The sequence below is a fragment of the Chinchilla lanigera genome, unplaced genomic scaffold, assembly GCF_000276665.1.
Source record: "Chinchilla lanigera isolate Chin_1 unplaced genomic scaffold, ChiLan1.0 scaffold00046, whole genome shotgun sequence".
NCBI classification, from domain to species: Eukaryota; Metazoa; Chordata; class Mammalia; order Rodentia; family Chinchillidae; genus Chinchilla; species Chinchilla lanigera.
In genome coordinates this window covers 10415232-10440472 of record NW_004955447.1, presented here as the reverse complement: position 1 = coordinate 10440472, position 25241 = coordinate 10415232, and the positions used below count along the sequence as shown (strand labels likewise).

The window sequence follows — 25241 nt, the reverse complement described above, 5'->3', positions numbered from 1 at the left end:
TGTTTTGTTATAAAATTCTTTTGTTGTGGGCATCTTTGCAGGACCTGACTTACATTTTCCTTCTCTAAATAGATCATGCTCATATATGTAAATATCCTAACCAAACTAATAATTTTTCTTCAAGAGGAAATTTGGAAATTTTCACATTATTATTTTTTTAACTTACTGTTTCCTCCCAACCATTTGCTAAGGTATCTCTGGAGAGTGATGCTTTAGACTTTGATCTATGCTGTTCCAGGTCAGTTTCTGAACTGACACTACTCACTGAAGCAAGATGAATAGATCAAAGAAGTGGTTTATTCTGATTTTCTTTTAATTCTGTATTTTCAGTGCTCCTCTTAGTTATCCACTTAAAATTAAGCCAATGTTTTGACAGCAAAGTAGAATTTTATGTCCTGGAACCTAGAATGTTCGTATTTCCAACTTATACCTTCTGTGTACTATGGTTAAGTGAATTGAAGTAAAGCATGGAAAATAGTTGTTTACTGAAGATTCTTCTAAGTTGTGTATATTTGTTACATAGTCTCATAAATTAATAACTCAGTGATTCTATATAATATTTCAAGAATTTAAAATGTTTACATTTTCTTCCAGTATTATTTTGTTCCCCAGAAAGAATGTACTTGGGAATTGAAGCAGCAATCTTAAAGGCTAACATTGTAACTATTTCATACTTTAGCTACCTATAAATGCTAATTATCAATTGTTATAGAAACATGTTGATGTACATTTCAAACTGCATCTTGATAATAGTTACTGTGTTAACTACTGATCTTAAAACCATAAATATAGAGTCCACCAAAAAAAGAGATATATAAACACTTTGGGAAAAGAAAAATATGAAAAGAAAAATATCATATAAATATTTTACTACTAGATTTATTGAGATGTCATGAGATTGATACAAGTTACCATTGACCCCTACAATTCAAAAAGGTGCTCAAATTGGTGGTCACGAGCTTCTAGATATTTATTAGTATGGGGAAATGCTACTTGGGTAACTTTGGTTATGGAGATTACTGCACATGCATTGTCAATTTCTTCTCTAAGGGCTGGTAGTGTAGTGGGTTCTCTGTAATAGGTACCATCCTCTAGGGTCCCTTATTTGAGGATAACACCATCTGTTGAAAAAAAAAGCTATTTTCCTTTTCCTGAAGTGTGTGTATACATTTTTTGGCAGGCTCTATGTGTATTTAAATAACCTACCAATCAGGCTAAAGTTACAGCAGAAATATTGCATCATACGCCACAACCTTAGAAACGCTCCCTTGGCCATAATGGTCTCTGACTCCCTTTGGGTATTTTAGGCACTGATTCTCCATAATGTGCCATTATGGAAGGTGTTTAATTTGACATCTGTCCAGGTGCACCCTAGGAAGGTGAGATAATTTCAAAGCATGTGTGTTTTTACTCTGCCTGCTTGCGACTGATACACTACAGGGAATAAAATGTACGAAAGCTATATTATTATTTTAAGAATCACAAGCAATGCTACAGTGTGTGCATAATCTCAACAAACTATTTCAAACATAGTACACAAATACTCTTTTTAGTTAAATCAATTCTAAGGATTTATCTTTGAACTTTGCTACATTTTTTGTTTCTGCCATTTGGCTATAATATCTTTTAAAATGAAAACACCTTTTGAAAAATAATATACTGAATTTTTTTAAATAAATGACAAGACCAAGGGTTTAAATTAAAATTATTTATGTTAAAATGTTTGGACTGAGCACATTTTTGTAACTAAGCCACGGGAAAACTTTAATATGTAGCTCAGAGATATCCCTTTCCCTACCTTTCTTTTTGTTTTGAAAATTCTTCAAAGGATGTGTAAGTTGATGTACAATTTTTTCTTATCTGCTAGAAGGAGTTGGAATACTATGGTATTGACATTATTGCTCAATTCTTGTATCTTCTCCATTGTAAGCTTTATTGTTAAGTCATTTAGGACCTGTCACTGCTCTCAGAAAAAAAGGTGTTAATAATATGATATATCTCCTACTTGATTCTCCTAGACCTGTACTGTAGCATGGTATCATTGTGGTTATCTAATTTGACTCTTAAAGTCCATTGTATTCAGCAATTGAAATAACCTTTTACCAATCTTGACTGTAGTATCAGCTGCATGTGTAATGATATTATTTAGAATTGCATGGGAAAAACATGATTATTTTGTCTTCAAATCAGACCAGAGAATTGCACTTATACTACATTTTGTCCCTTGATATAGTGTCACAGTTGTTAATCATAAACTATTCAGGTAATTTCTTATAAAATTGCCAAAAATAAAATTTAACATGAGGCAGCACTAATGTATCCTATTCATAAAGGCTCTGCAGATAGTACAATTCCAATAGATTTTAGAAACATTAAAGCTAATAATCTTTCATTTACAATTGTGTGTTTTACAGTAACCAGGAGAAAGTCACAAAGAATGCTACTTTGAAGACGTACTTTCTTGTTCTCTGTAGCATTGAAAATAATCTCAGTTCTGTTTTTAGGAAAATTACATGGATGACAGAATGAAATGTTCATGATTCTTTAAACACATTAACAGACTTTTAAATCTTTTCAGAACATTTCTTGAGAGGTATGTTTGGGGTTTTTTCCTTGAATTTTTAAAAACTTTTTCTGTATCTTTGGAAACATTTGCTTGTTTCCTGAAAACCTCCAAAAACATTATTGTAGGTTCTTCTTTCCAGGAAGTCAGTAGTTTTGTCCTTCATTCAGTACAAATAAATGAAATGGTTCTTTGATGTCTCAGACACATGGAATGCCAAGTGTGGATATGAGGACCTGTTTTTTTTTTGTTGTTGTTGTTGTTTGTTTTTTGTTTTTTTTCCAGTACTGGGAATCGAACTCACAACCTTGCGCTTGCCAGGCAGGCGCTGTGCCTCTGAGCTAAATCCCTAGCCCGGAGGACCTGTTTTGAGGACGTGATTCTCAGGAGCTGAAGTTTGCTCAAATATTTCTATGTATAAGCTAATCCTACATCTTCTTCACATTCCCTTCGACCTGTGAATTGAACTCTAATCACACCTCTCTAGATGCTCCTGAGTTGTATATCTTTGGAAATAGCAGTGATGGCTGTTAATAGAATGTGGTGATTCAAAGCATAAACCTTTGGGGTACCTTTGAGGTGTAAATATGTGAATGACTAGTTGTAGTTATATGTTTTCAGCAAGTACTTTACCCTCTCCATTCCTGCTTTCTCTCTTGCTTAGTAGGGCTTAACTACCCTTTATGGTGGTGTTTTCATAGTAACAATGTTGTGTGTAGCTGAATCAATTAAATGTGTCAGGACATGTTAAGCTTGCCAAGCAATGCCTGCCATGGCTAGGACTCAAATGTTTGCCACTGTTATGAGGGTGACCCTGGGCGTGATTTTCTGTGGACCATGGAAGAGATTCACATGTTTCTATTTCAAGTGAAATTGTTTACTTTGAAATAACTCTCTGTTACAGTCTGAATGCTTTAATTATAGCTTGCTTTCTCTTCCCTTAGAAATGTCAAAATCAATTTTATTCTAAATGATATATTGTAAAATACTTGCGAATTGTTAGTATTCTGTTAAGTAACAGCTATCTTCATACCTATTTTATGTAAGACATTTGATGAAAATTTGGGATTTCATGAGTATATTATCTGCTTTATTTTAATATTTTATGGTACTTGGCCCTTGTCGCCGTTTGCAGGCTAAGCAGGCTTTGTGTCACTGAGGTACATCTCCAGCCTAGTTTATTCATTTCAGTGAGAAAAGGATCTGTTTTAAAATGTATGTGGTAAAGGATACAATATCCATCTTTTTAGTTTTAGTTATCTGATAGTCAAGCAATTGAGTAGTTCCCCAAACTTGGTGAACTATCATAATTATACTTGCCTTCAAGTTAAAACTCATTGATTTTATTTATAGTTGAACCCATACAATTAGTGGGAGCAAGTATTTCATTACTACAAACCTATTGGAAATAAACTCCAATCAGATGGTTTGTGGAATATCCGGACAGTGTTCAAGGGCACTTCACAAGAGAACGATCTTGTGGAAAACATCACTCTGTTTCATGGATAAAAGACGTGCTGGCCTAATGACACAAAGGAAAATATTGATTACATCCTATTGTTTTTCTGTATATTAATAGACATTTATTAGATTGTAACATTATATGAAAGATAATTAAGTGGGACTTATATTCTAGAAAACTTTCTTATTAAACTTTACCTAGATAGTGACTTGCTTTGTAACTTAAGCAAGTCTAGACTTACAGCAAGTCTGACTTGCTTTCTAACTCAACATCAAATTATAATTATTTAAAATCGAATTATAAGCAGATGTATATTTTATGTAAATAAAAATATTGTTAATGCTTCAGATGATAAGTTGATCATTTCTTTGCTCAACATGTTTTAAGTAACCATAAAATTGTGATTAGTGTTAAAGTTAACAGAATAGAGAGAAACTTTAAGTTAAACTGAAAACTGACTCGGAATGTGTCTTGTGATTTCTCTGAAACTGATGTAGGAGACGGTAGGGAAGGAAGAGGGAAGAACGGAGACAACTAAATGCTGTGGTGGAGGTGCTGTTCTATTTTCAAACATCCCTTTCCATACCCAGCTTTTCTTCTGTGTCTTCTGTACCTATCTTTTCCTTTTCTCTTCTAATTTATTTTTCCTTCTGTTCTGACAAAACATGTAGCAGTGACACTTCTAAAACTTGTCTTGACTTTCTCCAAATAACCTATATTTTAAATCACAGTGCTGAACTCTGTGATGCCCAGGACACTAACTAGCAAACATTGTCACTGGCCTTCCTTTGTGGAGGTGTTTTTCTTTTCTCCCAATTTTCCCCATGTGTACTATAACCAACTTAATCTTCTGACAGCATGGTGTTTACAGTGTAGCTTTTGATTTGATCCCTTTTTCCATTCATCCACTCACAGACTCCTGTGACATGTTCTTCTATGTCATTGTCTACCAGATGTAACCTCATTTACCATTCATAACCCATTTGAATATAAATACCGTCATGAAGTGAAAACAAAAACTTTTTTCATTTTTTTAATTCCTATTTTTGCAATAATATTTCTAGTTTCTTCATATTTTGCCCTTAAGCCACATGATAAAACAAGTATAAATTGAGATGTGGAAAAGAATCAATTCAGATGTAGACAATTTAGCTCATCTTCATACGGTGGTACTATTTGCAGCTCAGATGGAGTGGAATTCAGCTTGGCTTTTTCTCATTCTGAAGCTTGTGTTCTGTCCTCCATCCGTGTTTCCTGTGTCTTAGATATTTCATGTCTCACATTTAATTGCAACAGTCTGTGCATGTTGTAAAAGAAAACAGGGACTTTTACAGAAATGAAAGACAAAGAAAATAGCACTCCATTCAGTTGAAGGTCAAGGCAAATGCATATTTCATAGAGATTACTTTGTTTTTTTACTGGAATGTGTTAGAAAATATACATCTACCCAGGTAAGTGCTCAGTGGCAATGCATAATAATTACAAGTGTGGTTAACTCTCTGGAATCAGTATTTGATCTCAGAGAACAGTGATGTTGGGCCCTGTTACACAAGTTTGGAACAATGACAAAAATACCACATGAAGATGCAAAGGATGCATTATATTTTGTGTGGTGTCATGTTAGGTTCTTCTAAATACTACTTGGTTTATTAATTTTATGATTCATTTAGTGCCTAATTTCTGCTAGTGAATTTATTAACTCATGCTTCTTATCTCAAATCAATGAGCAGAGTACATAAATTTAATTCAAGATACTAGTATTTGAATGTTTAGAAGCAATATAGAATATAGCTATATTGAAAACTGTTTTTTGAAATATAATTAAATACTTAACCTTTTTCTTAAAAAGACCTTGCAGTGCTTTATATGGTGTGGTGTTCTACATCATGAAATGTTATAAAATACATTATTTGAATGCAGTCAATTTCATTCACTTTCCTTCGTACTGCCTTCCATACTCTTCCAATTCTATTCCAAGATCTTCAGCTGATGCTCTGTCATTCCTGTTTTCCTCCTGACAGACAAGAAGACTTGTTCTGGGTGGGTGCTCCTTTACCAACCCTGTCTTTACCATAACAGACCTTTATCTGCAATGCATTTTGCCAAAAGCTTTTTAGTGAAGTCTTACGCAGGCTTCAAATTCTAGCACAATGCCACCTCTCTTCTTGCAGGTCTTCTAGATTTCTTTTTTTGTAAAAAAAAAATGCAACCAAATTTCAACAAAATAATAGAATAACAACAGTTAGTATACTGCAGATTGTTATCTTCAAAGTAGTTACTCAGAGTACAAGATAACTAATAACTATCTTGTTATTTTTCCTTTTCCCTTCCTTCCTTTCCCCTTTCTTCCACCCCATTTCCTCTTTCCTTTTGAACAATTTATTCCTATTTCACAATATCTATTTTATACTTTGGACCTTACTTACCTTTTCAGTTTCTAACACTAGGGAGACAATACAATGTTTACACGTGAGTCTGATTTATTTCACACATGAGTATGATCTCACGTTGCATCCATTTACCTATAAAAGTCTCAAGTTTATCCTTCTTTATAGCTGTAGTACCCCATTGTACAAAAAGACCACATGTTTTTTAACCATTCCTTCATTGTTGGGCATTTGGTTTGTTTCCAAGATTTACTTATTACAAATTGGGCTGCTATAAATATGGGTGCACATATATCTCTATGGAATGATATTTTTAATTCTTCTGGGAAGATACCAAGAAGGGGAATAACTGGGTCAAATGGGACCTCTGATCCTATTTTTTTTTGAGGAATCTCCATAGAGATTTCCACAGTGGTTGTACCATTCTGCACTCCCACCAACAAATGGATTTTCAAAACTGTGTTACTGCTTCTTGTTTCTCTGTGAAATGTGGTTTGGATTTATGCTTTATGGCTTGCATTTCCCACATTGTCATGCGTTCTTTCCCCTCTGCTTGGGATTGTTCTTTCTCCTGCTGCTCTGTGTGTCCCCTCTTTCAGGGAGATTTATGCCATGTATGTTTCACGTACCCCCTTGAACAAAAACAGTGCATACCCCGATGAAATTGCCAAATGGACGTGTATGTGTAACTGTGTTGAATTAAACAATTTTTGAAGGTATTAAACAAGATGATTGAGAATTTCTCTTCGAAGAATCTCCAAAGGGAAAGTGCACTTTTTAAGAATAGTAAAACATTTAAAACCTTATTATTGCTAATTAATCTTAATGAGTAAAAGCTTTACTAATAGTTAAATGAGGTTCTTTACCTGTAAAAAAATGCTAAAAGAAATGAAAGATCCTTGAACCTTAGTGTGATGTTTTGGTTTTCAGAGTCACTTTAAGAGAAACTTCTTAAGTTTTAAAAGCTAGTGTGAGTGGTAGCGACCGTGGTAGTGACCAAACTACCATGCTTTACATTTCCATTCCATAGCCACATACACTCCCTAAACTGAGAAATAATACATAGAATTCTTTTAACAGATCACAAGAAAATTTCAAAGGTAAAGCATATGTATGGGTTTCATCATTGTAAATTATAGTTAGCATTTTTAAATGTTATGTGTTTTATTCAGTCTAAACTCCTTTAAAACCCATTTGGCTTCTTCCAAGGGACTGTCACATCAAACCTGTTGATGTTTTACGGCGGGGAGATGGGAGGCGGTTGTGCTGAAGGCGTCTTTCATGCTGATGGCCTGATCTTGTTCCCAGGAGTTGCTTGTCCTAGAGAGCTCGTGTTCACAGTGTGTCAGGTGAAAGTGCTTTGCCGGAGGGCATTTTTGAGAAAGCTTTCATCTATTCCTTCAGAGGGCGGAGATGATTACCACATGATTATGACTGTGTAGTGTTTATTAGTAACTCATAGGTACATTGTGTTGCCACATGTGACTGAATGCATCCTTAATATTTATTGAGTTTTTTCTTTGGGCATTTTTGAAAACCTTTGTTTTAGAAATTACTTTAATCTCTTTTATGTAAGCATAGATTGGGCTGGTGATGTTAATTACAACACATAAATTGGAAGAAATCATCATGAAAAAGTCTCCTTTTTGAAAAAAGTTAATATTCAATGAATGTTGGTATATCTTCCTATAGTTTGAACAATCTAGACATTTTATATAGTATAATTGTTACCTTCTACTTACATATTAAATTATAGACCACTTATCACATGCTAGCATTGATCAGGGCAATACATATCTTATGTAATTAAAACTTACAATTTTTAATTTATTGAATGTTCATCTCGCCATATAAATTATTGTAGTAATCTCATTTAGGAAAATTGAGGTACTGAGGGGTTAAGGGACTGAACCAAGGTCATTAGGCAGTTTGGCTCTTTGGGCCGGGACTCAGGTCTAATACAGACTTCATTTATGTTTTCTGTACACTGTACTCAGAGCCTGGAGGGAAGTTTTATGCAATGTTTTGAGTGTGCATGTCTTGTGACAGTGACCCTTCATATTATGTCATGTGAAATTTCCACTTTTGTTGTCATATCAGCACTCAAAATTTGCAAATTTAAAATTTTCTTGGTGGAGATGTTTAACCTGTGCTACTTTCTTTAGTAAACTACCTTCATTTTAACTATTACTTTCAAAAAATCAAATTTATACTCAAGATCTGAAATTATTGATAATATTTATCAATCATTAGAATATAAATAAGAAAGAAATTTAAGAAAGATGACCCAATTTTACCTGACTCATCAGCTTTAAAGGTGGAGATGTGGAAGACAATGTCTTCTAAATTGGACTTTGCTATCCTTTCTTAGTATTCTGGCTTCTTAATACATATCTGCAGACTTTAAGAAAAGGCAAATATGAGAGTTGGATTAGGTAAAATGACTGTTTGTGCTTAAGGTTTTTAATGTTTTACACATACTTAACACCCTTATTCATCATTATTAAGACATTTAACATACAAAATTTACTATCTTAAATTTCAACATCCTAGTGTTTAGAATGCATGGTGTATTCAATAATCTATGCTATATTCCTAGCACACTGCTTGGTATATCAATTGGCACTTAGCAAACTTCTATTAAGTGAAATTACCCTGTTTGAGTTTCATTTCAATCAGTCTGTATATAGTTATTTTTTAAAAGTAAGCTGTTGAGAATAGCATAAAGGAAACAAGGGTTTTGTTTGTTTGTTTGTTTTTGTAATTGTATAAATTATTTAGGCAGTGCCTTGCCTGGAATTTCGGTGTTGATGTTTTAGACCAGCGGTGGTAAATCTGTGACACAGGTGCAGCAGCGGACTGTTAGCGCTGAAAGCTCTAAAACATTCATCGCCACTGTTGGGCTAATGTAGTTCAGTAGTAGAGTGCCAGCCTACCGTGCACAATGCCCTGAGTTTAATCCCCAGCACTGCCAAAACAAGTAAACTTGAAAAAGAACTAAGAATAGTGTGCAGACAAAAGTCTATGATCATACAAAAATTGCACTTAGAAAAGCAATGTAGTTAATATCGTTAATATATAGAATTATTTCTGAATGACTGTGAGATCCTGAAATGAAAATAAAATATATGCCTAACTTTTTAAAATTTTTGTAGCAATAGGAATGAATGAAACTTTAACATTTTAATGTTAGTAAAAATTGAATTTCTAGAAAATACTTGTACAAAGTAATCCTCAAATCTCCTTATACATATTTAGATATTACATTTGTGTTAATTTTTTCAGTGCCAACCTGGAAATTGTTTCATTCTGGCCTTACACTGGGGTATAAACACCACGTATACATGAATAACTAATGTCTTTCAGATTATTTGCTTTACATACAATTTCTTCATGAAAATGAAGGCAGAAGGAAAACATATTTTAGTCAGGAAATAAAGGAATTTTTTAAAAATTAAGATGAGAATGTATTCCCTTAATAACATCTCCTCCCCCCATTTTTTGTCTTTTTTGCAGGTTACAGATTTGGGATATTGGTGTTTCCGTTTTTGAGGATATTTCCTTTATTATTTTGAGTCTTTTTTTTTTTTTTTAAATCATCTGTCTTGGAACACAGAGGAGGAACCGGAAGTACACTTCGTTTCACGTGTGAAACACTCATTTCTGAGAAACTCTTACAACAACTGCACAGCCATGTGGCCATTAGAGCTCCTGATCTTCACGACGCTCTTAGCACCGATAATTCATGGTAAGGTCTTAGATTTCTGTGTAACGGTCTGCGTTGTCTCACTTGCTCATACTAGCCCCTTCCTTTGAAATCTTTGCTCAGAGATTTCGTAGTTCTTACCCACCATGCAATCATATGAGTAGGTATAATCCTGTTACTTGAAGCTGCAGTAATTACAACTATGCAGTCAGATTTTTTAAAGTGCCTATTGAAATGTGTGTGCAACCAAGGAGTTTTGCTTGTTTTCTAAGAACCGTTGCATACTTTCTCCTTTGTTTATACTACTTACGGAAATTCATCTCCATTCCTAATTATTTGAATTACAGTGAATTTTTGGCTACATATTTTTGTACTTAAAAACCATTTTTAATGTAGTCAGCATGGAAGTTTGCTTTCCTAGACCAAGTAATCCTTTTTTTGAGTGTTTTCTATTCTGTACAACTTTTAATACACAAAAAAGCAAGCTGTGACCTCTAATTACAGGTAAACTGGTTGTCATACACCTTTCAATGAAAAAAACCTCACAAAGTTATGAATATATGCTTTCACTTTTTAGACAAATGTAATTTTTACAGAAACATGCTAATATATGCCTAATAAAGTTGTTCATTTAGAATTCTTTCACTTTATTTAGACTAAATTTTTATACCGCAAATACAATAGTTTAGAAATTACTCTTGCAAACTTTAAAAAATATATAATTACTCAGTATGGAAACATGACGTATTTTCTGCACTTAATATTATATTCACTGAATTTCTATAAAAACTGATAAATTTAAATATGTAGTATTTTTATTTGCAATGTAAAGTTTTCTGCTAATTTTCCTTGGCTTTGTGGGAAGGTGAAGATGTTGTGATGCAGGATGTTGACAGCAATTACCCTGAAGACAGAGACACAGCTAACTTGACCACCACTCACAAGGTTTCAGAATACGGTAGTGAAGCAAGCAGCTGAAATAATTCTTAGTTTCCTCAGCAAACTTTAATTGACTAGGGTATCTAATTGACTAGAGAGAGCTGTTGTACATTTACAGTGATGCAATTCCAAATTTGCCCCAAGTTCCTAAGTTTTAACAGGAATTGCGTTCTGTTGTCACTGTAAAAACTGGATAAAATACCCTCTCTGTCTTTTGAAGTTTCCCAATAAAGTTTCCCTAATTTAATACATTTAGTTCTAATAAATCATTATAAGATAGAGATATTTTCAACTATTCAAATAAAGTTCCATTTATTTATCCACCTTGTTTAAATAGGAAAAGTTTCAACAATTTCACAATATTTTCTTAATTTGCTTGACTAATGTGCACTTACAGATTCCCACACAGGGGCACACAGAGCTTTGTATAATACGGACAATAACAAAAAATATTTCACTTTAGAAAGCACAAATGCTTTTCTACTTATCCATATTTTTATGATGATTCAAGTTAGACTTTTTATTAAAAAGCAAAACAAGACTTGCCTCATAAGATTATTTTGAAGATTAAGGAAATAACATGTTTAAAAAGAATCTAGCTCTATGCATGCAAATATTGTCTTAAAACATATTAATTCCCTTTATCATACTACCTATCCATCCAATTAATTTTTGTTTTAGTAACTTACAACAAATATTGTTTCACTTGTTGATACTGAGGAAAAAGTTATACTACAATTTATGTTCAAATGGTCAGTTTGAAATCATTCTTCTTAAAGGAAAGTAGGTTAAAATTAGCAGAAATAAACATTATAAGAAAGACTACCTTTTGGAACTGAATTTCCAGTCATCCAAGTCTGATACCTTATTTGCATTCAGTGGGCCCCAAAAACATTTCTGTCGTGGACTGTGACTCTTGCTTTCTAGCTTGGCAGTCTGTACTGAACACATACACACAGAATATCTCAGATCACTGCAGAGTCCTTAAATCCTATAAAAACTCTAATATTACAGTTGGACACATAGAAGATTAATATAGTATGTAAAATATTTTGAGCTAAAAGCTTAAAGTAATCCTTTCGATTTTATTTGGACTGCTGAATAATATCTTGATTTTTGGACCATGAAAAACTAAATAATACAGAAGTTTTCTAGTCACACACTTTATTGCTAATAGAATTGCTATGATAATTTTAAACTTTATTCCAGAAGAAAGGGAAAGTTTGTATCCTATCTTCTCGACAAAGCTTTCTCTTGACACTTTGTGATGCCCCTTCTTTTCAATAAAAGACTTTTGCAAAACCATTCAGAACTCAACTTCTAATAAATAGAGAAATACACCCTTGATGAAGAGCTGAAATATAACAGGACAGAAACTTTTAAGAGTCCCATCAATCCTGACTTCAAGAATTACTGCATAACCTGACCTCTGGAAGTAAAAGTTCTCTATCAGTTAAAAGTTCTCTATCAGTTAAAATGTATGTCACAGATACAGAACTTTCGCTTTCAGATAATCCTCTCACGGCACCTCCTTTTGTACTGTCCAGATGTCCAGTTTTATTTGCCCTCTGATCACTGGTAATTAACTTCTATGAGAAATGATTTAAATATCTATGATTTACTCCAGAACAAATAAAAATGATAACTTCTGATTTTATGGCCAAAGTGATCAAATATATTGCTTCACTCAGCCCTCACAAAAATTTGCATGGGTTTGTTATTATTTGTTATTATCATCATCATCTTTTTACACTTTAAAAGAGTGAGGTTCTCAGTGAGAGATGACTTAGGTCGCACAGCTACCAAGTGAGTGACACAGCGGGAATTTAAAATCAAGGACCCTGCTTCTTGAGCTCTGGTCGTGGTGCTTCAGATAGCCAATTCTGATTTTTCTCTGCATAGCATCGCCTGTTACCTCTCCTATTAATTTGAAGTAGGTGAGGCAGAAACACTGCTTGCCTCCCCATTCCATCTTTTTCGTACAGACTGACTGGGTTTTGAAGTCTGACAGATGTGAAATAAAATTCCAGCTGTGCCGCCTATTGGTTCTGAAACCTTTTTTCTTGTTAGCAGAAAATTGAGCCCGAAAATTATCCTCAGTGCTAAGGATATGAAAAGACTTGTATTTCTTTCCCCAGGCTCATACAGTACCTTAAAAATTTGTAAGCCTAGTTCCCATCTGTAAGATGAAAATTCTTGTAGCCATTTTAAACAATGAAGAGGCTAATTAATACATGCAGTACTTCTAATATACTTTGCATTTGATAAATCATCCATTTTCCCCTCTACCCTCTATTTACCTTCTGTTAGAGAAAAACCGTTGGGCACTAGTTAAGAAAAATGTGTAATTATACGTATTCTCAACATAAGACATTAAAAAAAACTTTTACTTGAACCTCAGTATTCAAATTTTGCCAGGATTTGTTAAATGTTAGTGTATAAATAAGCTATTATCATTATAACTAATACCTAAACAAAATACTACCCATATGCAGGTGTGCCTAAATTGCCTTTATATGGTAGCGTATAATTGTATAGTGGTGGATTTTTACATGGCCTCTACATGGATTAAATTGAAAACTAACATAAAGAACTACTTCTTATAGTGTTCATGGTAGTTGAATAATCTCCACATTGCTCTACAAAGTCTGGATGATGTTCTGAATAGGAAAACAAAAATAATCAGTATATCACCACTATATACATATACAGTTTGTTTACATTAGGAAGTGTCTTTGGTTCTGTGTGTATCTGTTCATATTCTATGTCTCTGTGTACCTCTGTATTTTCTGTTTTCCATGACTGTGTCCTTTTCTGTAGAGCCATGCAACCTATACTTACAATGCCATGAGAACGAGCAGAATTGAAGAGAAACAGCTAAAGCACTGTTCCTTGAAATGAAAGCTTCCTTTTTACCATTGTGATGTGGTTGGTAGCAAGGGAAAAAAACAGTGACAAACAATAACCAGCTGCCAGTGTGGGTGTCTGGAGCCCATCCTGATGGTCAGTAAAGGTCTATCAAGGTTCACAGTGGGACCGTGGGCTGGGAGACCTGCTCCTGGTGTGACTTCACCAAAAATCCCAATGTTCCAGAGTTGGAATGGTGACTGTGACCTTCAGATATCCTAGCTGTATCGCAGCTTAGTTCCACTTCACTTAAAAACCAAGTCACAACTTTGAAGGTGAAAAACACAATCATTGACACTCACTGTAAATAAAAGGGAACAATATTTTTATAGCACATTCACAGCAAAAAGATTAAACAATTCTTCTAGAAGAAAGTTATACACACTTTCTTCTCCAACTTTTCCATTGCTAAAGTTGCTTCTATATTTATATATTCGTGAACTTTGCAGGCTAATCTGCTTTTGTTAACTTCAAGAAGTTGCTTACACAGTTCTTAGGTATCAAACAGTTATAACTGTATATGGATATAGTACTTATTGGGTTTTATGTAGTTTTACTTTTAGTAGTAATATTTATAGTTGCCCCGCTATTTAATGTGTCTGTGATTTTTAAAAATATGCATTTTAAAATTGCTAGCAAGACACGAAGCTTGAAAGCATTGTATTCTAGAAAATTATATCATATAATTCTCTCTGTGAAGACGTGTTTTATTAGCTGTGAAAAAATCAGGTTGACTTTTAAGCTCTGATGACTTTGTTATTTTTAGAAATTTGTCATCCTTGAAATGTTTATAATGTTTGCTACTCTAGGTAATTTGTAATGTCTGCAACAATGCAACTATTTTTATACTCAGATACATTGTACAGAAAAATCTGTGTCAAGCTAATGATACATGAGGTTACTTCTAACACATTTAGCACCATCCACATTAGCCAGTTTGTACTTAATTTCAAAATGTATTGTGAACTCCATCCACATCATCAGTAATATCGCAGTGTAAATTACAGATTTGATGGCTGATAGCAGTACCTTGTGAGAATTTGTTTAATAATCTTTCAAACATCCCATATGAAGGTTAGCAATTGGAAAATTATTTTCGTTTATCTTTTGTCCTTTCAAATACGTTGTGTGTAAATTTTGTCTTAGTATACTCTCTGAGAAACGTGCATGCTGATGCTAGCGTATTCTTCTGTTCAGATTTTATTGGTTATGACTATCTGAGAGGTTGGAATATCTCAGTTTTACTTTTTCTCAGGTTGAAGTGGACTGACAGGAGTAGGGCAGCTGTACATTTAATGCTGATAGAATGTTAAGAAGTAGAATGTATATATGATAAAATCATTGCTTCGTCTGTTATTGTTTACCTTCATTCTCAATAAAAGACTGGTGCTTTCTCATTCATAATTTCATATAAGTGGCTATAGTACCTTTCTTTATTCTTTCATTCTGATTGGTGGATGATTCTTTAATAAAGCCAATCAAAAAATTGGCATCCAGTAGGGAACAGTGTCATTGGTTTGTCATGTACACATGAAGCAATATTATTATCTCGTTTAATGACAGTTTAAAATAAAGAACTATAGAAAAGCAAGGATGGTTTGTTCCACTTTTTTGAGTTTATAGTAGCAGAAAGTTTTTTTTTTAAGTGCTTTTTACTTATTTTAGAAAATTTGGTTTATGTCAAAGAACACCAATCAAATATGAAAGATTTAGTCAAGTAAGCTAATTCAGTTAAGAACTGTAAGAGAAATATGATATACTAGTTGCAGTTTCAAAAATAATAGATAGCAGTCTTTGTACAAAAATTGTTGTTTGTAAATAAGCTTTCTGTGTGTATGTCACCTACATATATTATATTTTGTGTTAATTTGAATTTCCAGAAGTCAAACTAGGACATTACTGGTAAAGTACAAAATCTTTGTCTTATATATGTCTTTATTAGTTATTACTAGTGTAAACTATTATCAGAGTAATTCTCTACATACAAATTCAAATCATAAAATGAAGACCTACTAAACCGAACAGCTAATGATAATATTTGTTAGATTTTTATTGTGATCATACACAAATCGTATGTTATATTAATTATATTATTCCTTTTATTTTAAATTAATATTATATCTTATCTTATATTGAAAAATCTACGTCTTTTACCATAATATACAGCATGCTGAAGAAACAGGCTTATTTATAAATTTTGACATTGTCTTTGTACTCATAGATAAAATTTGAAAAATTAAGAGAATTGCTCTTTTATTAGTTAATGGGTACCTTTAATGAGTAGTAATAAATGATAAAATGTAACTTTGCTTTTTATCAGTATAAGTTGTCTGAAAGGATTCCATAGGTTTTGGCTACTGTTATAATGAACAAAACATAAATAAGAACAATAAATATTAATATTGAGATATTATTTCCTGTGGTATAATGCCAGATTCAGAAAAAATAGAAAACAAATTTTTATTCAGAATTCATGAGAGTGTTTTGAATTCATGTATATAAAATATTTGCATATTAATCTTCATGGTGTTTATGCAGTTATATTCAAAATTCTAGTATGAGTGCTTCTATGTAAAATCTCAACAAAATTATTCTAAAACATGTATTCACATTAAACTAAGGACAAGTTACTAAACATGAATGAGTAATAGGAAGGTACTTAGCCATGCAAGCCTAAAATATGTATTTTAAAAATGCAAGAATTAGCAATAAAATGACCAGGCATGGTGGTGCACACTTGTAGTCCCAACGCTTGGCAGGCTGAGGCAGGAGGATTGCACTGAGTTTGAGGATAACCTAGACTACATAGTTCAAGACCAGCCTGGACTACATAGCGAGACCGTGTCTCAGTAAACCCAAAATAAATAAATAGATACATAAATGATTTGGCAAACTGATCAGTTGTAAAATGAGATAACTAAAGCTGCACTGCAATTTATATTTGACTTGTAAAGTGATAGGAATGTCAAATGTCTCTCGAGAATGTCAAATGTCTAGGATAAGAAGTATTGGGTGGGGTTGAAATCATTTGTATGTTTGTATGTATCATTTAAATTATATTGGGAGAAAACACTGTGAGTTATCTTTCTCGATCTCCATTTTTTAATAATGTGTTGGATTAACCAGACTTTGGTCACAATATAATCTAGGATTAGTAGTGGTTAAGTGGTTTCTTGCTCACTAAACATTAGTGAGGAAGATAGGCACATATTTTGAATGTGTGTGTGTGTGTGTGTGTGTGTGTTAGAGTCAGGTAACTGCACAATTATTCAGAGACCCAGGCTAAAGGCTCAAAGCTTCTAAGGTCCTTTTGAGGGTCATGAAGACTCATCTGACGGATAGCACTGTCATCTTTACTCTGATGGAATGTTTTAGTGGATATGCTTCAATGTACTAAAGTTAATTTCTCCTCCCATTTCCATGAAATAAAACTTGGTCTTATGGTTACAGCTGTAAGGGAGACTGAAAAAATGCCGTTTTTTCTTGATGAGGGAGAGATAACATTCCTTTGTGAAGGATAACATGTAATTTAAAATAGAACAACTTGATAGATCTAATTCAATAATATCTTATTAAATGTATAATGGAGGGTTTTTAAAAGCTTATAGAGAGATGTTTTACATTTCATAAAGCTCATTCATTTAAAGTTTACAGCTCAGTGGATTAGAAATATAAACAGTTATACAGCCATTATCACGGTCAACTTTAGAAAGTCATCAGCACCCCCAAAGAAATCTCCTTCCCACTAGCAGTCATCCTTTCCACTGTCACCCTGGCAAGCAGTAGTCCATGTTCCGGTTTTATGGACTTGTGTCTTCTGGACATTTCCTATGACAGGAACTGTGTAACATGTGATATTTTTATGACCCACTTCTTGTCCTTCACATAATGCTTTAAAAAGTTATCCAGTTCCTAATCATATATTAGTACTTAATTATTTTTTTGCAGAATATTCCATTACATGAATAGAAATCATTGTATTTTACCAGTTGATAAAATTTTGATTGACCTCTAAATTTCTCGTTGCTTATTATGACTAATGTTACTTGGAAAAATCATGGACTGTTTTTGTGTGGACATGTGTTTGTTTTAAGTATACCCCTATCGAAGAAACCCAAACTCACATGAAAACTGTATAGCATTTAACATTTTAAGGAACTACTAGATTGCTGCAAAGAGGCTGAACACTTTTACACTCCAAACATTATGAGGCATCTCCTATTGTCACATCTTTCCTGGCACGTGCATCATATCTCATTTTATCTGTCCTATCAGAGGTGAAGTATAGCTGAATTTGGTTTTGATTTGTATTTCTCTAATACAGACGATGTTTACCTTCTGAGGTGCTCATGACTGACCAACTGTATATCTTACTTAGAGAAATGCTACTCAATGTTTCCTTCATTTATAATGGAATTATTTGCCTTTTATTGTTAAATTAGAAATGATCTTTATAGAAATACCTTTGGTAGAAAAGACTGGAAAATACGGTTAGAGGATATTTAGATTTTATACTTAAGCTGCATTTTCAAAGACAGACATTTTGCCTGGATTTGTCCACTTAAATCATACCTATTTTAGTTTATCTTGATTCATACAGCACTTGTCTGTCATTACACCTTACTACCCTTTCACTTCTGTAATCAAATCTGAAAAGTAGTTAATTAATTCAGGCTTTTATCATAATGACGATAGCTGGTAATTGGCAATTATTGAACCTTCATTCTGATAGGAGAACTCTATACAGATGAATTAGGTATGAAACAGCAAGAAATTTATTAGATTCTACTATTGGATTCCAATTACTCTTCCACTAAGGAAATGATTAAGGGTATTGAATGTTAACTATATTGGCCAGAAAAGTTTATAGTTTTGGTACAGTTTAAAATCTTGTCCTTCCACGGGTTGTAAGTTCTCTTATTTATATTTTCAGTTGTAAATTTCATTATTATTTAATTTTTCAAGGCATATACTGAGTTGTTAATTCTATTTGCATAGACCATCTTTCTCTACTATATCCTGCAAGTTATTGAATTGCCTCTTTTAGTTCATCTCAAGAATTTTATGCAATTTGAAATCTTTATCTCATTGTCAAATTCACCTACTCTATGTTAATGTCCATTGGATTCAACTTCACACTTTCAAATCTATAAAACAAACAAAAATAGAACCAGCAGAGAAGCTGAGGCTTTATATTTCAAGGGTCTAGCAAACTTATGCTAAACTGATATGAAAATATTGCTACTTGGGAAGAAATGATTAGGAGAGCACTAAAGATAATGAATGATTTATAAATGCTGACCCTGAGCAGCTCCCACATTTTCAAGAACCCGTAGAGGATGAGATCAACTTACTTAGAGTCCATGGTTTATATGAAGCCCAAAAGTTGAAGTTTATATCATCCAAGTCCTAGTCTGTGAGTCCCTGTTAGATGAAATAGAAAGATGTACAGCCTGGGTAACTCATTCCAATCCCATTATGTTCAAAATATTTAAATGAAGGGGATAATCAGGCTAAATTTTTATAGCATGAGAATTAAAAGAAAATAACAGGTACCAAGGTTCTAATAAAAAACCTAATGCGTTTAGTCCTGAGAGGACAAAGTCGTTAAACCATGCCTTTAGGAATTAGAACTAAAAAACAAATAATCTGAAGTTAAGAAAACTCCAAAATAAACCACCACCTTGGGGTCACTTACTTTCTGTGGTGTTTCAAAGAGTGCATTGTATATTCTTAACCCCCAAATGTGACGGTTTCCCTAATTCTGGGTCTGCACATTTGTACACCCATACATTCTTATGTTCAGGACTCACCCACTGGCCTGTAACTAAGTCCTTAATGAGTTACTAATGAACATCATAAGCTTAGATCAGCACTGAAAAACACACTAAGGGCTGTTGCAAAGCTATTCAGATAGCAAGTCTGTCACTTTTAATTAGATATAAGCCCAGTAAAACTTCCGTCTTCACTACTCCTCACAAATTTGAGCGACAGACATACCCTCGTTTTGATATCATTAGTCTTAGGTGAAGTTGAAAGAGATAAATTCAGTGATCTAAATTTTAAAAAATCATAATTTTGGTTAAATATAAAGATAACAATAATAACCACAGTCAAAATAGCATTTTACAGTGTTTCATTCTTTTGCTTGGACTCAGATAACTTTGAAACTGATTGATTTTGTTGTTTTCTTAGAGGAGAACAGATGACGTGAGGAAAAAAGCTCCAGAATGATTAGATCACGTACATGAAGGAAAAAATAACCTCTATGCTTATAAAAAGAACAAACAGTCTGTTTTCACACATTGCTGATTCTTTCCAAGCTGTTAGAAATACCACAGAAGCAGTAAGCATAAACATTACCTGACTTAGATCAGGCCTGTTCTTTAGTGTAGCTCTCAAAGCAAATGAACAGTGATGCTGAGTATGTAGCAGTGATCTTTTTATTTCCTTCTTTTTTTCCCTTTTTTTTGACAGTGAAGTAGGCAAAACCATGCAAACTTCAGTGGCTTACAATTTAGTAATGGAGGCAAATAAGACATGCATTTAAAGCATCGGACGGGTGGATGCTCTCCGTCCAGGAAAGGTGACCCAGTGGTTTCTAAGGAGGGCTTTTGGATTTGTGACAATAGCTGGGGCGTTGCAGTAGCTGTGACAGCCCAGATCGATTATAGGTTACAGGTTGTTGTTGTCAGGCTTTTGGTGTGCCTCTGTAGGAAGAGAAAAAAACACCTTGTTGATTTTTAGAAGTCAGTGTCCAATAATAATCACACTGTGTCTGGGCCCCCAACATAATATAATTGATCGCTTTTGATGCTTGATCATGTTGACATACCTGCTGTGTCATTCACCAGTACTTAGAGATGCCTTTTGTGTCTTCATTGAGAAACAGGGTAGCAGGCAGGTAATGAAAATCTCTTGGTTCCACCACAATGTGGAAAAAATATTTTCATTCTTTTTATACTACCTGCAGAGATGCCACTTATGACTAACTTCAGATAGGGAGACACACTCACCAGTAAGACAGATGTCTGTCAGCGTAGGCATTCAGTTTGCTTGCTTTGCCCACACCTCTAGTATAATTGGCAGTGTAAAGAAAGAAGAGTTCTCCATTACCATAGTTACAAAACCTTGTAATGAACCTGTTTACTTTGTTGACTCAGAGAGCACAGCTTTCATAGCATTTAAAAATTAATATTCCTGTAGAGAGAAGAAGAGGAAAGTCAATATTATACAATCACACATTCCAAAGTTTTATTCTTCTCACCATGAGCTGAAGTTTATTTGGATTATGTCAGCAAAGATGTAGGTATTTTTGTGTAGAAAAGTAAAGTTTGTAATTAGTTTTGTCGTTTCTCTCATGGGTTGCATATATAATGTACATTTTGTTTAGTTTGAATGAAAATTAGTCCATCTTCTGTTCAAAAGCTAAATTTCTGTATAATTATTTCCTTAACAGAAATTTTGCTTATGTGTTTTCACAAATGTCTGAAATATGTACATTAGAGCATTACAACATAAGCAACCATTGCAATAAGTGACCGTTTTTCCTTCTGTGTATAGGGTCTAGAAAATGTCAAATGGGAAAGCCACTGAAAAGTAATCTTTAAACTTTGGTTATTTGGCTTTCTACCACAACAAACCAAATTTCCCTTCTGCTCTATACCCAACCGAGCACTTGCTTCTTGGAGTTTTCTCGGGATGTCGCATGATGTTTGTGACTTGTTTCCTCGGTCTTCTGACAGAAGCTTACTTTATTTATGTTAATATATCAGCCTGTGTTGTGAAGAAAGAGCAAGGAACTTAGTGTGAGAGCAAATTGCTCACTCAAGGCAAACCAGCTGTCACCGAAACAGTTTAGTCCAAACAAGGACAACGTTGGGTTGAATACAGTACCCATCAACCATGAAAGTTGCCTCATCATACAAGAAAGAGAATGTATCACTACTGAGTGATTTTCTTATAAGACCCAGAATGGAAACATATTTTTCTCTCTGTGTTAGAATGTTTATGCTGTAATTTTACTCCGTAGCAACCTCAGGTGCTTGATTTGGAACTTGTGTGACTGTCATTAGAGACTACTACTCAGCCCGTGGAGAAACTTAGCTATACAGACCTTATGCACAAATCAGGAAAGATATAATCTTTTATATGGTCAGAAGGGAGGTGCATGGGGAACAGATCTTTCTGGTATGTACAAGAAAGCAAAATTAGAAAATGTGCCTTTAATTACAAGATAGGAAATGAAAGCAACAGTTTCTCCCTGTCTGATAGATAGGGTGGGAGAAACTTTGGACAGACATCCAGGTATCAATCATTTGCCGTTAGAACTATTCGTACTATTTTTCACATGGCACTTTCCACTTAGCTACACAGTTTTGCTTACAGTAGCTCAGTGAAAATGCAGAACAATCCAGAAAATCATAATAGCAGTAGCAGCAATTTTGAGACAAAAAAATGGACCTGCAGACATCAGTTTCCACATGCAATGACGTATTTCAAATAGTTTCTTTGAAATAAATTCAAATTAAACTTTCTTAATCATCTCTTAGGCATTCCTAAACAGTTTTATAACCCACTGAGCACTTGCCTTATTTTGTAGGCCTATGATTTAAACCAGAAATGAATCAACCAAAGCAGCATATGAAGAATGAGCTAAAATATAATAAAATACTTAAAATTTAAAAATTTTCACTTCAAGAGGAAAATAATGCTGTTTTTGCTTAAACTGTAGAAATCGAAAGAAACAAATCTAAGTAGATTTTAGAAGAAAGTAGAAGGGAAATATTGTAAAATTTGATGAGATATATTATTACATATCTCTGGATTGCATAATATTTTACATATATTATGCATATTTACATGTATTCAAATAAATGAAGTGTAATGAAATTATGGGAGAGTGGTACTGCACGGCCTGAATACTGAGGAAGATTTCCTGCTAATAAGGGCAACTTGACAAAGGATCAGGTAGTTACGTATAGGAAATTGAGCATTCTGTATCCGAGAGATAATTATGAAAGACAAAATTGAATACTATACAGGTTAGGATCATATTTAATGTGTGTTTTTATTTTCTATTTTTTATTTTGTCTTTTTTTCCGGTACCAGGAATCAAACTCACGACCTTGCGCTTGCCAGGCAGGTGCTTTGCCTCTGAGCTAAATCCCCAGCCCCCAGGATCATATCTATATTAGTGTACAAATTAAACTCTCAAAGGCTCATAATTCCCTGATAATGCAGTAAAATATTGCTTAAAAACACAAAAGTACAAAACTTGTAAGACAAATCTTGGTTCATAGAAGTTAAGTTACTTATAACTGTGATATATATGCTCATGTATTGTCTTTTGGGCATTTATTTTGTCTGGGAAGTACCTTAGCTTGTCAACTAGCATTTGGTTTACATTCCAAACACACTTATGTGAACCAGTATCTGTTTGGAGGAAGAAGATGAATAGTTGACTGAATGATATTAGTTATTCATCCAAGGAGACAAGAAAAGAAGAAGAGAAAAAAGGAAAAAACTGCTGTTTTTAGAAACAGTGCTTCACGTTTTATTATTTATAGGTCAATGTTGATCTCTGAAAGCATGCACCATTGAAATGTGATATTCTGGTGTTCCTGTCTGCAGCAAAAGTCCCCGGGTCCTTGCCCCAGGTGCTCCCCACGGGGAAACTGCTCACTCCTCTGGGGCATCCGCTCTCATGGCGCCACTTGCAGGGACACAGTCCTGCTAGTTTGTCACCTGACCCCAGGCAAATGAGGATGAGTGACAAAGAGCACAGAGCTAGTTCACCCTGCGGGCAGCCAGTGGGCTCTGGCCTCTTAGGCAGAGGAGTCAGGAGCCTCTGGCTCCTTGTCCTGCTTTTATTCACCCAAACACCAGTACAAACAACTAAAGTAACGTAAGGTTGACCCACCGCCTATTATGCACTGATACATACTCAGGTGAACAACTTAATCCCAGCTGCATAAACTTTTGTCTTGCCTTTCTCCTTTGTGCTCACACGGGAGACCAGTCAGGCCTCAATTTGCCTCTGATCTTCCCAAATGTCAGTCCACTGTGTATATTCCACAGATAATATGAAAATTTTGGCGTTACCATCAAAAATTCTTTACATCTTAAATACTTATTTTACTTTTTGTTACATCTTACGTCAGTGCAGAACTCACATTCTGAGACTTTGATACTCTATTCCTCTTTGTTGTTTGGGAGACAGTACCTGAATGTAGGATAAAATATTTTGATCCATTCAGTAGGTAATAAAACAATTTCCTATTTCCTATTTGCCTTCTAGGAGAGCAGAATCAAAGTATTTGTTTTTTTAAAGAGTTCTTTGTATATTTTTTTATTTGGTACATGTTTGTAGTATAAAATGATTACATTCATCGGGGGAGTTGGAACATGTACATGATATTTCTAAATTTTTTCTTCAACGCCCTCTATTTCATTCCCTTCCTCATATCTCTTAAACTGTAAAAAGTATCTTGATTTTTTTCAAGGATTGTGTGGAAGACATGAATATAGCTGTAACTCATATTACTCACAATGAGTACTCAATATTACCTGTGAGCAACACAATTCAAATTTCAAAAAAATACATACATCCTCCATTTTATTCAAATGAAGTCTTAGACAAATATGCAATTTTTAAAAGAAAAAAACAGTGTCTCTTGCTATGAAGGTTAACAAGAAAGGATAAGGTACCTTGAGCTTATCAACACTTTCTGTCCCAGATCCACCGTTTTCTTTGAGACCGCCTAGAATTGCATAGAACAGAGTTTAAAACTGTTCTCTTCCTTGTAGGTGGGAGAAGGACTCTAAAGGAGAATGCCTTCAAATTCCAGTGAATGCTATAAGATGTTGGTGGTATTTTTCATTACTCCTTGAACAAATCATTTCTGTTTAAGGATCTGGAGAAGGCAAGAGACAACTAAGATGCAAAGATTATTTTCAGACATCTGAAGGGAGTACATACCTTTAAGGAGTAACGTGATATGGTTTTGTAGCCATTCTGTAGGATTGAATCCACTGGGTGAAAAATGCCTGAGTGTAGCTGTTACCTTCCTTGACATGAGGAATCTTGCTGTTTTAAACACAACTGTGCCCCAGGGGCAGATTGGGGTTTTTATCACAGTTTCTTCATGTGAGTGGAGAATAGAGTTTTAGCAGGGATGCTTTAGAGAGGTGGTTATCCAGCCTGGGAGCTGAGAGAATCTCTCCAGACATAAGAGTCCGTGCTTCTCATGGAATACCAGACTCTTAACTGTGATG

General features: G+C 34.1%; 1 protein-coding gene across 11 annotated transcripts in view; it reads left to right on the top strand.

The window, feature by feature from the left end:
- The window catches only part of Adgrl3 (adhesion G protein-coupled receptor L3), a 796065-nt gene that overhangs the window by 268271 nt on the left and 502553 nt on the right, over positions 1-25241 (top strand). For all 11 annotated transcript variants that reach the window (XM_005392863.2, XM_013518568.1, XM_013518570.1 and 8 more), the window contains exon 3: positions 9929-10160. In XM_005392863.2, coding sequence (XP_005392920.1) covers positions 10106-10160 — 55 coding nt within the window. In that variant the 5' untranslated portion in view covers positions 9929-10105. The remainder of the gene's footprint in view (positions 1-9928; positions 10161-25241) is intronic.